General features: G+C 35.8%; 1 protein-coding gene across 8 annotated transcripts in view; it reads right to left on the reverse strand.

The window, feature by feature from the left end:
* The window catches only part of LOC121376917 (potassium voltage-gated channel protein Shaw-like), a 238,419-nt gene that overhangs the window by 12,209 nt on the left and 210,132 nt on the right, over window positions 1-16,078 (reverse strand). For 4 of the 8 annotated variants that reach the window (XM_041504713.1, XM_041504714.1, XM_041504715.1 and 1 more), the window contains exons 7-8: window positions 10,844-10,873; window positions 5,454-5,633 (exon numbers count right to left, since the gene is read on the reverse strand). The exons of 2 other annotated variants lie outside the window; for them this stretch is intronic. In XM_041504713.1, the coding sequence (XP_041360647.1) occupies window positions 5,454-5,633; window positions 10,844-10,873 (210 nt within the window). The remainder of the gene's footprint in view (window positions 1-5,453; window positions 5,634-10,843; window positions 10,874-16,078) is intronic. 2 more of the 8 variants (XM_041504716.1, XM_041504718.1) reach the window with 2 other exon arrangements.

Here is a 16,078-nt window from a genome sequence, read left to right on the forward strand (position 1 = left end):
ATTAGTAAACGTTAACATTATCGGCAATAGGAATTGATTTGGTCTAATGGAACCTATAGCATATATTCACTATATTATCATTATTTTATATTGTGTGCCATTTTCTGTTATTTGACAGTCATAATTGCTTAATTAGGTTACACTCAGGCATGGGAGTTCATAATGACCTTGACCGTGGCATTAATTTACTGTGCACTGCTGAGAATAGATTTTGAAAAAAAGTCTGTGCTGACCAATTGGAGATTTTGGCCCATATTTTTTATTTAAAATATTTTAAAGCTTATTTATCCAAGGTGATGGACATGTCATATAACACTAATCTTATTTAGGATAATAAGTCTAGGCAAGATGAAATAAGCTATTAATAATAATTCATTTTTAGTTAAAAAATAATGTTAGCTGATATTAGGTTAAGCTTTTAGATCTCCATTAACGATGTGTATTTGAATGCAGTTGGCTCTGGAATGACTATATTTAAATAACCTGATTTCTGCTGTAATTTTAACATACTTTTTAGGTTGGTGAATTATGTTTTAGGCAAATATGGGAGTTTTTACAACTGTTTTTGTGAGTTTGGCAAAAATATTAAAATCTACAGAAGTGGGTTCTGTGTAGCCATGTTGCATTCTCTTCTTTATTTGTACACAAATATAAGCTTGGTAATGATAGCTTTAGGTCAGTTCATTAAATCTTGTCCATATATTCAGTGAGTTTTCTATAGTAAAGGGTATTTGAAGTAAATACCAAGTACAAGAGCAATTTTGACACATTTGTTAATCTACCTAGGAGTGTGTTAGTATTATCTTCCACTATTACCACACTTGTAAAGCTATATTTTCCAATATTACTATGTAAATGATGTGTTACATTACAGATTGTAGTAATGCATACGATATAAATATTATATTCAGTTAAAACAGAAAATAATTAAAGAAAAATGACTTTCGCACTCTTTTGATGGATTGAATGTGCTTTTTTTATGACAAATAAAAAATAAAGATGTAAAACCCTAATGATAACTCTAGATATGATACATGTCTGTAAGCACCAATCACTGGAGATTATTAATAAAATATCAACAGATATATTGGTAGCTGTCAGTGGATTTAATAATGCATATATAAAAACCAACTAGGCCGATGGGTTTGAAAATATTGCATTCAGTGACTTGACATCCAAGCATAGTCCATACCTTGGGTGTTTACCCCACCATGATGTGTACGACATTAATTTACTACTATTTGTGGATGCAGTGGTGTTCATTTCAGATACCACATGTAATATGCTTTTTTTCTAGTGAAGTTCTTATCATATGCCCATTAAAGTCTTTCAAAACACAGGGTCACTGCAATAAATGAGTTTTAAGGTAATTATTTATTGGAAATGAGAGACTCTGACTATGCATGCACACACTACATATACAACTAAGCATACACAACCAACCCATATTTTGTATCTTCAAGAGTAGTATTTTTTTTTTTTTTTTTTTTTAAATATGATACATTGCATTTGTATACAACTTTGCATATCACTGATGCTTCCTGAGGTGTACATTAAATCAGGTTGCACTGTAGGAACAACACTTTCAATTATGTTGTCACATCATATAAGAACACAGAAGATTCTGATAGTCATGAAAACACCCAATTGGACACTTTTTGAAAAATATATTTTTTGGATATAGGTTGCATAGTACCAAAGAAGAGAGTACCGTGTCAAGGTTCGACGTGCACCGTCAAATATTTAAGGAGTAAAAGCAGCTGTGGGTGTGATTGGTAGTAATATGTGACATTGATTATTTGTGCAAATACTATTATCCACTGAGAATAAATAAATACACTTTTATTTGTTATACAGTTGTTATGCAGTATATACCAGAGGTTGAAACTAATGCGGGGTACCCCCAAAAATGGAACTGCAATTTTCAGCAAAAATGACGGTTGCTATTAAAAACATAAATTAAATCTCTTAAATGATACATGACCCCCCATTTTTTTGCAGCTAGATTAGATGTGAGGTGCCACACTTTCTATTGCTGTACTTCCTGGGTGTGTTGAAACGCTGCTTATATCAGTTTTATTAGTAAACGTTAACATTATCGGCAATAGGAATTGATTTGGTCTAATGGAACCTATACAGGTAAATCTGAAAGTAGAGTCTGGCAACCTCGAGCCGTACCACTATTTTTTACACTATGCCACCCCTGCAAATGATCATCCTGGCATTGTGATATTTACAACCCTGTATTTCCTGTTGTCACAGTAACTATGGTGATGACAGGTCCAGAAGGTGTCCGTTTTAAAGTAGTTTCAATGTATATGTGTGTATAAACAGTAGATAGTATTGCCCATAAAACTTCAGAATTAGCGTACAAGTGAGAATAAAATTTTAATTTGTGCAATTAAAATAAAAAACAATTATAAATTAGCTTTTGAAGTTTAAAAACAAATTAGAAAAAACCGCATAAAGTATGGTACAAACCTGTTGCTATAAACTTAGAAAATTAAATTAATTTTATTATAAATAAATTACAATTATTTTCAAGCATACAGTACATACACATGTACATGTATATAGTTCAACAAAATTGTTTGTTTATTAATAATTTTAAATTTTAAAGAATAATTAAATTAATATTAACAGCTTAATTTATTTATTTTTTACATGTAATGTACCCAGTACTTGATCTAACAATAAAAGAGAACTACAGAACTACGGTAGTCATGAAGCTAATATCATTTTAGTAGGATTTTAATATTATTTCATTATTTTATCTGTTTTATCTTAGAAAATTTAAAAAAGTAAAGTGTAACTCTTTTTTTTTCTTGCTAAATTTTTAAAAAGCCCATCAATTTTATTTTAAAACAAAAACGAAAATGAAAAAACCCAAACTACAAATAAAATGTAAAAAGTATTAAAGATAACAGGATTTTAAAAAATTTCAAATTTATATTATATCTTTTTACAAATGACAATATGTACAGTCAAACCTGTCCAAGTGGCCACTTGTTAATAATGATCAACTGTCTTAAGTGGACACCTTTCTTATTGAAATGATTTACTATATTAATTTACCCCTATCATGAAGGAAGGAAATGTTTTATTTAAAGATGTACTCAAAACATTTTATTTACGGTTATATAGCATAATTAAGACATATGGTTAAGAACCACACAGATATACAGAGAGAGGAAATCCGCTGTTGCCACTTCATGGGCTACTCTTTCCGATTAGCAGCAAGGGATCTTTTATATGCACCATCCCACATACAGGATAGTACATACCACAGCCTTGGTTACATCAGTCGTGGTACACTGGCTGGAATGAAAAATAGCCCAATGGGGACCCCTATCAACAGGTCACCTCTCTAATATGGACAGAAGTCATTTAAATGAATTCCAAATTACTATTTCATGTATTAAGTAGTGGCCACTGTAATTTTTCCTTAACTGATCCACAAACAACTTTAATCATTTTCATTTCATTTCAACTTATTTTCGTGCTTATATCCAATTAAGGTTCAAGCACGCTATTCTGGCCACACACCTCAGCTATCTGGGCTGCCTGTACAGGCTGGTAGGTACTGGGTTCGGATCCCAGTCGAGGCATGGGATTATTAATCCAGATACCCACTCCAAACCCTGAGTGAGCAAGGCTCAATGGGTAGGTGTAAACCACTTGCACCGACCAGCGATCCATAACTGGTTCAACAAAGGCCATGGTTTGTGCTATCCTGCCTGTGGTAAGCGCAAATAAAAGATCCCTTGCTGCTAATCGGAAGAGTAGCCCATATAGTGGCGACAGCGGGTTTCCTCTCAAAATCTGTGTGGTCCTTAACCATATGTCTGATGCCATATAACCGTAAATAAAATGTGTTGAGTGTGTCGTTAAATAAAACATTTCTTTCTTTCTTTCTGATTTTTGGATGTCACACATAAATTTGGTAATTCTGGTAATTTGGTAAATGTTTTATTTAACGACACACTCAACACATTGTATTTATGGTTCATCAAAGGCTGTGATATGTACTACCCTGTCTGTGGGATAGTGCATATAAAAGATCCCTTGCTGCTAATCGAAAAGAATAGCCCATGAAGTGGCGACAGCGGATTTCCTCCCTTAATATCTGTGGTCCATAACCATATGTCTGATGCCATATAACCGTAAATAAAATGTGTTGAGTGCGTTGTTAAATAAAACATTACCTACCAGCCTGTAGTCTGATGGCTTAACCACTGCGCCACCGAGGCCGGTCAGCAATTACAAGAGCAGAGATCACCATAATAACAAAAAGTTATAGTTTGTTTTGTTTAACGACACCACTAGAGCACATTGATTTATTAATCATCGGCTATTGGATGTCAAACATTTGGTCATTTGGAAATAATCTCATAGAGGAAACCCACTACGTTTGCCCATTAGTAGCAAGGGATCTCTTAAATGCACCATCCCACAGATATGATAGCATATATAACTGCCTTTGATGTACCAGTCGTAATGCACTGGCTGGAACGAGAAATAGCCCAATGGGTCCACCAACGGGAATCGATCCTACATGTAGACCGACCGTGTATCCGGCAAGTGCTTTACCACTGGGCTATGTCCCACTCCCTGAGGTAATAATATACACAAAGCAAACTCATGAGAATGAAGAGTTGAAACAGTCAAATGTCTAATTTCATATTCCTAAAGAAAGAAAGAAAGAAATGTTTTATTTAACGACGCACTCAACACATTTTATTTACGGTTATATGACGTCAGACAAATGGTTAAGGACCACACAGATTTTGAGAGGAAACCCGCTGTCGCCACATAGGCTACTCTTTTACGACAGGCAGCAAGGGATCTTTTATTTGCGCTTCCCACAGGCAGGATAGCACAAAAAATGGCCTTTGTTGAACCAGTTATGGATCACTGGTCAGTGCAAGTGGTTTACACCTACCCATTGAGCCTTGCGGAGCACTCACTCAGGGGTTGGAGTCGGTATCTGGATTAAAAATCCCATGCCTCGACTGGGATCCGAACCCAGTACCTACCAGCCTGTAGACCGATGGCCTGCCACGATGCCACCGAGGCCGGTTTATATTCCTAAAGAAGAATGACAAAAAAATGATCCAAAGTAAACTACAAAGCACATATCTATTAAATACCACTAGAGACAATTAAGAGAGAAAAAACCATGTTTTATATATTGTAAAAATTGTAACCTGTAATCAACAACCACCTGACTTAAACAGCCATTTGTGACTATCATCCTGAGTGACCACAAAATCAGACAGGTTTGACTGTATATTAATTAGAAAGAAATAATGAAAGAGCTTCAGATAAGAGATAGCAAGAACATTCTACAATTTTTTTTAAAAAGTGTACAAAGATTTATTCTTTTTTTTTTTAGCTCAAAGTGTACAAGAACGTACATACTTGAAACGAGACAATCGAGGTTCAATATTTACCCTGTTTTATTTCGGTTACTTTGGAGGGTGTCCCTGGGTTTGAGTTAATCTCCATGAGGCGGGGTGGGGACTTGTCAATACTGGAAGTGTGGGAGCGATTTCGCAGGGGCCGGTCCTGGTCTATATCTTTGTCGTTGTGGTTTAACATCAACATTGGAAGTGACTCCTCCCCAGTTCGGCCTGAATGACAAACACATTCATTAAGACCAAGTTTCAGAGAGAGAGAAGAAGAAGAAAACAGTTTTGGAAATTTGTCAGATCTGTAAGCTTAATTTAATTATTATAGACTTCAACCCCAACAGTGTTTAGGTTGGGTTTTTTTAAAAACTATTTATCATGGTCTACATATCTTATCTCAAACAGCAACAGATTCATGTAAACTTATCTAATTATTATAGATTTCAACCCCAACAGTGTTTAGGTTGGGGTTTTTTTAAACACTATTTATCATGGTCTACATATCTTATCTCAAACAGCAACAGATTCGTGTAAACTTATTTAATTATTATAGACTTCAACCCCAACAGTGTTTAGGTTAGGTTTTTTTTTTTTAAACTATTTATCATGGTCTACATATCGTATCTCAAACAGCAACAGATTCGTGTAAACTTAATTATAGTATGCTTCTTTTACTCTTATGTTTTATTCATTTAGTTATTTAGTTAATTAGTTATATTTTTATTTTATAAAAAATTTCACAAAAAAATTGTATTTAGAGTCTCAAGCAACAGTTTACATATGCCAAAAAAAAAAAAAAAAAAAAAAAAATAATAAGTAGAATTTTTGTAAAATAAATATTGAGTACACATACCACCCAACCAAAAAAACAAGAAGAAGAGAATGTCAAAGATGTAAAGTATTAAACAAAAGGAAATATTTCCCTTTTTTGTTATATATTGCATCTCAAGGAAAGAAAAAAAGAAATGTTTTATTTAACGATGCACTCAACACATTTTATTTACGGTTATATGGCATCAGACATATGGTTAAGGACCACACAGATTTTGAGAGGAAACCCGCTGTCGCCACTACATGGGCTACTCTTCCGATTGGCAGCAAGGGATCTTTTATTTGCGCTTCCCACAGGCAGGATAGCACAAACCATGGCCTTTGTTGAACCAGTTATGGATCACTGGTCGGTGCAAGTGGTTTACACCTACCCATTGAGCCTTGCGGAGCACTCACTCAGGGTTTGGAGTCGGTATCTGGATTAAAAATCCCATGCCTCGACTGGGATCCGAACCCAGTACCTACCAGCCTGTAGACCGATGGCCTGCCACGACGCCACCGAGGCCGGTGCATCTCAAGGATACAATTTACTTTTGCAAAATATGAAAAGTGAAATAACTGAAATGAAAAGCCCCCACAAAAGAAAACAAAACAAGCAGAGTTACATGTATAGAACAAACAAACCATGTACCAGAGAGACAATATAATGAAGCTAGATGCAGAATACTTAATTTTATTCTGTGGGTATATAGCGGGAACTAAAAAACCTAACCACCTTGATCCCTACAAGTTATTATATATTATTATATTTGTAAAGGTTATAGCAGAAAGTAAAGCAACCAAATTAGTCTCTGTTATTACACATATGTAATACACTTTTATCTGCAATAAACAACTTCAAGACCATATAAAAATTAATAAGTACATTAAATAAACAAATAGAAATGAATTAAAATTAATTTCATTTAAATGAAATTAATTGAACTGAACTGAGCTGAACTGAACTGAACTGAGATGAACTGAACTGGACTGGACTGGATTAAACTAGATTGGAAATGAAGAAGAAGAAGAAGTTTGTTTTATTTAACGATGCCACTAGAGCACATTCATTTTTTATCTTATCACTGGCTATTGGACGTTAAACATATGGTCATTCTAACACTGTTTTTTTTAGACGAAACCCTCTGTCGCCACATAGGCTACTCTTTTATGACAGGCAGCAAGGGATCTTTTATTTGCACTTCCCACAGGCAGGATAGCACAAACCATGGCCTTTGTTGAACCAGTTATGGACTCCAAACCCTGAGTGCTCCACATGCAAGGTTCAATGGGTAGGTGTAAACCACTTGCACCGACCAGTGATCCATAACTGGTTCAACAAAGGCCATGGTTTGTGCTATCCTGCCTGTGGGAAGCGCAAATAAAAGATCCCTTGCTGCCTGTCATAAAAGAGTAGCCTATGTGGCGACAGCGGGTTTCCTCTAAAAACAGTGTCAGAATGACCATATGTTTGACATCCAATAGCCGATGATAAGATAAAAAATCAATGTGCTCTAGTAGTGTCGTTAAATAAAACAAATTTTACTTTACGAAGCCACTAAAGTACATCAATGATTCATTAATCATTGGCTACTGGATGTCAAACATTTGGTAAGTTTAGCAGGCTGTTTGGGAACGCTTATATAGAACAACAGTGTACGTAGCGTATCATGGTATCATGGTAAAATAGCCTGACTGTCAGAATCTTAAATTTGGGACACCTTGAAGGGTTTTTTGTTTGTTTAACGACACCACTATAACACACTGATTTATTAACCATCGGCTATTGGATGTCAAACATTTGCTAGTTTTGATACAAAGTCTTAGAGAGGAAACCTGCTACCCTTTTTTCATTATTAGCAAAGGATCTTTTATATGCACCATCCCAGACAGGTTAGCACATACCATGGCCTTTGGTATACCAGTCGTGTTGCACTGGCTGGAATGAGAAATAGCCCAATGAGTCCATAACAGGGATTGATCCCACACCAATGGCGCACCAAGGGAGCGATTTACCACTGGACTACGTCCCAGTGGGACAGCTCTGCTTAGAATTACTGGCCTGGGGGACTAGCATAATTTAAATTGGACTCTTCCCCAACAATTTCTACTCATCTGGGCTGCGTTCAACCAGACCAAGTGGAAAAATGTCCGCTAGACTGGTTTATGCACTTCACAATAAACAAAATGGTCACATTGGGAACCAATCAAATAGTTCGTGAACGTTAGCGAAACCTTTGCTGGCTGAACTTGGGGCTGGAGCAAGGGTCAAGCATTAGTTTCTATCTCTGCTTTAGAGCAATATCCTAACGTGATATAGACTACTCTTTATACTTTATTTAAAATTGTATATATATATATATATATATATATATATATATATATATATATATATATATATATATATATATAATGTAATCTTATATGGATCAACAGGTTTATGAATCATTGGTTAAAACAATAAATTGTGTACAATAAGTGATATCTGTATTATAGTGAAATTAAAAAAAAAAAATGCTAATTTATATACTGATGGATATAAAAGTGAAACCTAGTGGTGTAATAAAAGTAATATTTACTGGTGAATATTAAAGTTATAGTAAACTGACGAATGTGGAAGTCATATCAGTTACTGGACATAAATGTTAAATCAATTAGTTGACATAAAAGTAAAATTTTATTGGCAGATATAAATTATATTTATCGTGTATGTAAAGATTATTGCTATTGGTCGATGGTAAATGCTATATTTACTGGTGGATATAAAATCACATTAATTAAATGTAAAATCTTTTTGTGGGTGTGATAATTACATTTGTTGGCCAATGTAAAAGTATCACCACTTCGATATAAAAGTTACATAATTATATTGTTGAATGTAAAAGTTATATTTATTAACTGCAGTGGTTGGTATAAAAATAATATCTTACAGCAGTAAAAGCATAATTTATAATGCAAACTGATGGTATGTTCTGTAATATAATTGGTTAATAAAACATTGTTTTGTGGGCATCGCATAGACATTAACGCCTGCAAATCTGGTGATATCATTAGAAAAGTGGAAAAGCTACATCGTATAGTTCAAAGGTCTACCAGTTAGGCTTGTAGACCAGCGGCCTAATTCACAAAGGTCTCTTAGGCTCTGCTAGACAACAAAGCACCCTCTTTGCAAGTCTTTTAGCATTGCACTGCGATATCACAAAGATGCAAGAGTTTAGTGAATTAGGTCCCAGCAGCAAATTTCACAATGGTCTCTTAGACTCTGCTAGACAACAAAGCACCCTCTTTGCAAGTCTTTTAGCATTGCACTGCGAGATCGCAAAGTTGTGAGAGTTTAGTGAATTAGGTCCCTGGGTCCATGTTTATAAAACTTTTAGAGTCTAGACACAATCTCTAATGACGTCACACACATACAATTTGTATGGCGTTGTCATGACGTTACTGTCTTAGACTCTATTAGAGTCTCGAGTCTAGACTCTAAAAGTCGTATAAGCACCTGGGGCCTAATTCACAAAGCTCTCTTAGGCTCATCTTCATAAATCAAGGCTAATATTCGTTCCTCGTATGCAGCCTTGATACATGTCGTCAAGAAATCGTGCCACAAAATGCTTAAATTTCATTTGATGCGATGAGATCTGATTGCAACGAATCGCAACGCTCCTTATAGATTCCCTTGTTATTGTAAACAAAGATGGCAGCGTCAGCATCCGGCGGTTAATTTTTGATATTGCTTTCAAGATTGTCACATGTTACCGATGCTGTGATTGGTCAGCGATGTCATCGTGTAAGGGACATAATCGGTGTTACAAATTTTCTTCCAATAGAGGGCGCTAGTAGTGGATATCAGTAATCTTGACTACATGTATCAAGGCTGAATACGAGGAACGAATATTAGCCTTGATTTATGAAGACGTCTTAGGCTCTGCTAGACAATTTTATAAAGCATCCTCTTTGCAAGTTTTTTTGCATTGCACTGCGAGATTGCAAAGTTGCGAGAGTTTAGTGAATTAGGTCCCAGCCGCAAATTTCACAAAGGTCTCTAGGACTCTGCTAGACAACAAAGCATCCTTTTTGCAAGTCTTTTTATATTGCACTGCGAGATCGCAAAGTTACGAGAGTTTAGTGAATTAGGCCCCAGGCCTGTTATTCAAAGTTACAAGATATTCACTTGGTAAAAAAGCCTCAGTTTACAATGGACATAACCATATGTTTCATTTTGCACATCAGGCGAATGCAAAAAACACCTGAGAATGGATATCTCCTAATTATATACATATACCATATAATCTTAAATGAAAAAGTGATATTTATAGGTAGGTTAAAAAAAGGTATGCTAACTTATTAGTGAATGTACAACTGCTTTCAATTAGTGGAAATAAAATATAAATAAGAAATAATAAAGGACTTAATTAATAAAAATTAATTTGAAGCTGTGATATTGTTAAAATTTATATAACCATGCAAGCAGAAACAAATGCTTGGATTATAATTCCATCCATAAATATATAGTTAAAACATTCCATGCTGTGATTTTAAAAAACCCCATAACAATCCAAATTGAAAAAAAAAAAAAAAAAAAAAAATCTTAGGCAACTTTTAATGGAATAAAACAAATACTCTACCGCTTATGAACATTCCAACATTATACGTGCCTGTCAAAAATACAGAATACAAAAACATAGCAATTCATAGGTCAATGCAAATTTATATTTTAAAAATTTAAATTAAACATGCTAAAAAATGTAAAATATTTACAACCATCATCCAAGGGAACAATGAATAATGAAACTGCCTATAACAGACACCTTGTCTCTGTAATCAAACAACCTGTAGATAGTGGACAGCAAAATGAAACAGTGTGCCCAGGAAAGACATGCTTGAACACACGTGGTGAGGTTAATTGAATTCCCAAATCCTGATCTATATATGTTGTTCTAAAAATCTAAAGGTGCATTCTACTGGCGTGAGTTGTAGTAACAATTTGTGGCCTACACTTAAGGTTTAATGTAAGATTAACCTGAAATTTTGAAAAAAACTTTTAACTGCATATTAAAACAATTATGTTTTATGGAAAATATTTACACCTGTTCTTTATGAATGATATCTGAACTGGAGATCAAAGTTTGAAGAAATGGAAAGGAAGTTGCTTACTGATATCTCAGTACATTTTAAATGATGGCTATTAATTTGGTGTCCAACAGGGTTCTTTTGTCAAATTAGTCAACCAAGATTAGAGATTGAGATCAAGAGGGAGAAAGGGGAGGATACTGTAAGCGAGAAAGACAGGGAGAGAGAGAGAGAGAGAGAGAGAGAGAGAGAGAGAGAGAGAGAGAGAGAGAGAGAGAGAGAGAGAGAGAGAGAGAGAGGGGGGAGAGTGAAAGGAGAGTGGGTAAGAGAGGGAGGTAGGGAGAGGGAGGAGAGAGAGAGAGAGAGAGAGAGAGAGAGAGAGAGAGAGAGAGAGAAAGGGAGAGTGAAAGGAGAGCGGGGAAGAGAGGGAGGTAGGGAGAGGGATGAGTAAAAGATACAGAGAGAGAGAGAGAGAGAGAGAGAGAGAGAGAGAGAGGAGAGAGAGAGAGAGAGAGAGAGAGAGAGAGAGAGAGAGAGAGAGAGAGATGAAAAAAGGAGTGTGAAATAAAGAGACAGAGAGAGGTAGGAAGGAAAGTGAAATAGAGAGACAGAGAGAGGGAGAGAGAGGATGGGTAAAACTCTACTAATGCCACAGTCCAACCAAACAACAAAGCTCAAGGGATCTTTTAAAAGCACTTTTTCAGACAGATGCACACACCATGTTCTTTAATATACCAGTCATGGAGTAGTGATTGGGATAGGGAAAAAAAACCTGGGGGCAAATGCTTAAACACAATTTTGTACTTTTGTATTAAATTGTACTTTGACCCCTAAGTTATATTCGGTGATGTGACATTACCCATTTCATTTTGTATTGAAAATCTCCTGTTGCGTACACTGACAAATGATGCACCATGCAGGCCAGTTAAATCCAGTGTCTGATTTCACTTAGAAAGTCACAAGTTTTCTCTTATTTAAGCACATTTACCAACTTGCTAAACTTTTTTGTCCGAATACACATCCTGTCCTCTCAAACTTTCAGCCATGAACTCAATATTTAAAAAAATATATATTAAAATTTATTTTAACAATACCACTAGATCACATTGATTTACGAATCATTGGCTATTAGATGTCATATATTCGGTACTTATGACTTACAGTCTTCGAAGAAACCTGCTTAATTTTTCCATTAGCTGCAAAGGATCTTTTATTTGCACTTTCCAACAGACAGGACAGCATGACTTTTGATATACCAGTTGTGGGACAGGGGGAAAAGAAAAAACACAATAAGTGAACAGATCCACCGAGAGGATTTGATCCTTCAACCCATGTACATGTATCTCAAGCAAGTGCTCTACCAACTGAGCTAGATCCCGCTGTTCAACATAAAAAAGAAAAGAAAAGAAAGGAATGTTTTATTTAACGACACACTCAACACATTTTATTTACGGTTATATGGCGTCAGACATATGGTTACGGATCACACAGATTTTGAGAGGAAATCCGCTGTCGCCACTTCATGGGATCTTTTATTTGTGCTCCCCACAGGCAGGATAGCACAAACCATGGCCTTTGTTGAACCAGTTATGGATCACTGGTCGGTGCAAGTGGTTTACACCTACCCATTGAGCCTTGCGGAGCACTCACTCAGGGTTTGGAGTCGGTATCTGGATAAAAAATCCCATGCCTCGACTGGGATCCGAACCCAGTTCCTACAAGCCTGTTGACCGATGGCCTAACCACGACACCACCGAGGCCGGTTAACATAAAAATGTTATGCAATAACTTTGAGGCTAAAGTGTACATGGATATGGAAGCTCAGTGGTTTAACAAGATGGATGAAGCTATATTTCACTTCTCCACATGTGATTGTATTAAACGCTGTACAAAATGACACCCTATACTTAGTTATAGGACACTTTTTGTCACTTTTGACTTTCTGAGGTTTATTTATTCAATTTTATGTGTATGGTAGTTATCTATAGGAGGAGTAAGTGGGTAACATCACCAATGTAATATGAAATGATTGAAAAATTAATCCATTGTGGAAGTTAACATTTAAAATCATATTGATAAAAATTATACATGTACACAGACCATAAAATACAAAATGCATTTCAGTTAATTGTATGACAAAGAAATACCAATAATAAAAAAACAAGAGAGAGAATTAAATGCAAATATGATTACAAAATTGTGCTGTTCAACAATTTAATCAATTTTAATTGAATTAGAACAGTAAAATTAAACTAATCCTTTTGTAACTATGCTATATGTTTTGTTCCAATTTCTTTCTAATTAACAAACACCTGTACTTAATTGTTATTATGAACTTATGACATGTACTTTTGCTCATGGAAGACATGTTAAAACACTGTGGTCAATAAAAGGTTGATTAATTATGTATACGTGTTTTAAAGCAAGTCATGTTTGTTTGTTTATTAATTGCATGTAAAAATGTTTATATATATATATATATAGTTTTAGATGGAAAGAAATCTCCAGTGTATTTTCTCCAAATTTCCACAGAATGAAGAAGTTTGTTTTGTTTAACAACACCAATAGAGTATACTGGTTTATTAATATAAATCAGCTACTGGATGTCAAACATTTGGTAATTTTGACATAGTTTTAGTGAGGAAACCCATTGAATCTTTTGCATTAATAGCAAGGGATATTTTAAATGCACCATCCCACAGACAGAATGGCACATACCACGTCCTTTGATATGACAGTTGGGGAGCACTGGCTGGAACGAGAAAAAGGCCTAATGCATGGGGCCACCAACGTGGATTGGTCCTAGAGTTACCATGCATCAGGCAAATACTTTTTATTGAACAAGGAAAGAATAAAATGTTTTATTTAACGCCACACTCAACACATTTTATTTACAGTTATATGGCATCAGACATATGGTTAAGAACCACACAGATATTGAGAGAGGAAACCCGCTGTTGCCACTTCATGGGCTACTCTTTTTGATTAACAGCTATACTCCTTTTATATGCACCATCCCACAGACAGGATAATACATACCACAGCCTTTTATATACCAGTTGTGGTGCACTGGCTGGAACGAGAAATAGCCCAATGGGCCCACCGACAGGGATCGATCCAAGACCGACCACACATCTAGCGAGCACTTTACCACAGCAATGGATCTTTTATATGCACCATCCCACAGACAGGATAGTACATACCACGGCCTTTGTTACACTGGCGGGAATCAATCCTAGATCGATTATGCATCAGGCAATCGCTGTACCATGCACTGAGCTATGCCCCCCACCCCCACCCCCCACCCCCACACTTTTGTTGAACAATGCCTCAAAACATTGTAAACAGAAACTGTTTGGTATCTATGATATATTGATGCTGCCGCTTGGGTTTTAGTGAAGAAAGAAATTTACTGCATTCATGTAGCGGTTTTTATCACCACAACCAGACTCCAAATCTAAAGCATGATCAACTATAGCTTGAACGCAGAAGAAGAAAGAAGAAAGAGAAACATTAGAACCTCTGAGATTTATATTTCAGGGTATTATGGAATTAAAATATATCATTTATCATCCATTAATTGCTTTTGTAGGAGATATCGCTGGCACTATAATTTGCGATGTCTCTTGCGATATTCTTTTAGGAGATATCGCTTCTTGTAATCTTGATTGGTCAAATTTTAATCACAAGACATTACTTTGTTACGTCACTGTGCGTGTTCCAGCGCTAAACCTATCATTAGTGACGTCACGCTACTGTCGCTCTGCTACTTAATGAGTCTTATCACTGCCAAATATAGTGACATTCAACCCACATTACTGACATTCTTTACAATTATCGCAAATGAATTGTATGATAATGGATGATAAAAAAAATACCCTCTTCGTGTCTTGTGATATCTGCAAGCCTCGGATTTCATACTTTTACCAACTCGTGCTGATAAATTATGATATCACAAGACACTCAGGGAGTATCCTCTATATAGCAGATGAAATAATATAGCATATGAGATAATCACATCTAAATCTATTGCTTAACAAATAACCTGTAATTTTTGGGGTGGTTTTAGTGTGCGAATTTTGATTCCACCCGCTAGCTAGATATAAAACAATTGGACACCCAGGGGTGGTGCAGATGGTACGCATATAATGCGTGTGTTATATTTGTTGTATCTGTGAAAATGTCCTTACAAGTAATTTGAAAGGCGAGTCTGGCAACCACGAGCCGTACCATTTGAAAGGCGATGTCCTTACAAGTAATTTGAAAGGCGAGGCAACCACGAGCCGTACCACTTCTGTGTGTGTGTGTGTGTTATATTTGTTGTATCTGTGAAAATGTCCTTACAAGTAATTTGAAAGGCGAGTCTGGCAACCACGAGCCGTACCACTATATTTTTACACTGTGCCGCCCCTGACACCTTTTTTACATGCAGATATTTCAAGCTCTGCAAAGGTAGGACTGAATATATCATGACCTTTGACATATCAGCCATAAGGCACCAGATAACACAAGGTGGTTAAAGACTCAAATAAGTCATCCAAATGCAACTGATACTATCACTCCCATTGTTGGACAAACCAACTATCAATGGTGTGAAGCAATTCACTTATATAAGAAAGAAATGTTTTATTTAATGATGCACTCAACACATTTTAATTACAGTTATATGGCATCAGACATATGATTAAGGACCACACAGATATTGACAGAGGAAACCCGCTGTCGCCACTTCATGGGCTACTCTTTCCGATTAGCAGCAAGGGATCTTTTATATGCACCATCCCACAGAC

Source organism: Gigantopelta aegis, chromosome 7 (genome assembly GCF_016097555.1).
Source record: "Gigantopelta aegis isolate Gae_Host chromosome 7, Gae_host_genome, whole genome shotgun sequence".
In the NCBI taxonomy this organism is placed as follows: Eukaryota; Metazoa; Mollusca; class Gastropoda; order Neomphalida; family Peltospiridae; genus Gigantopelta; species Gigantopelta aegis.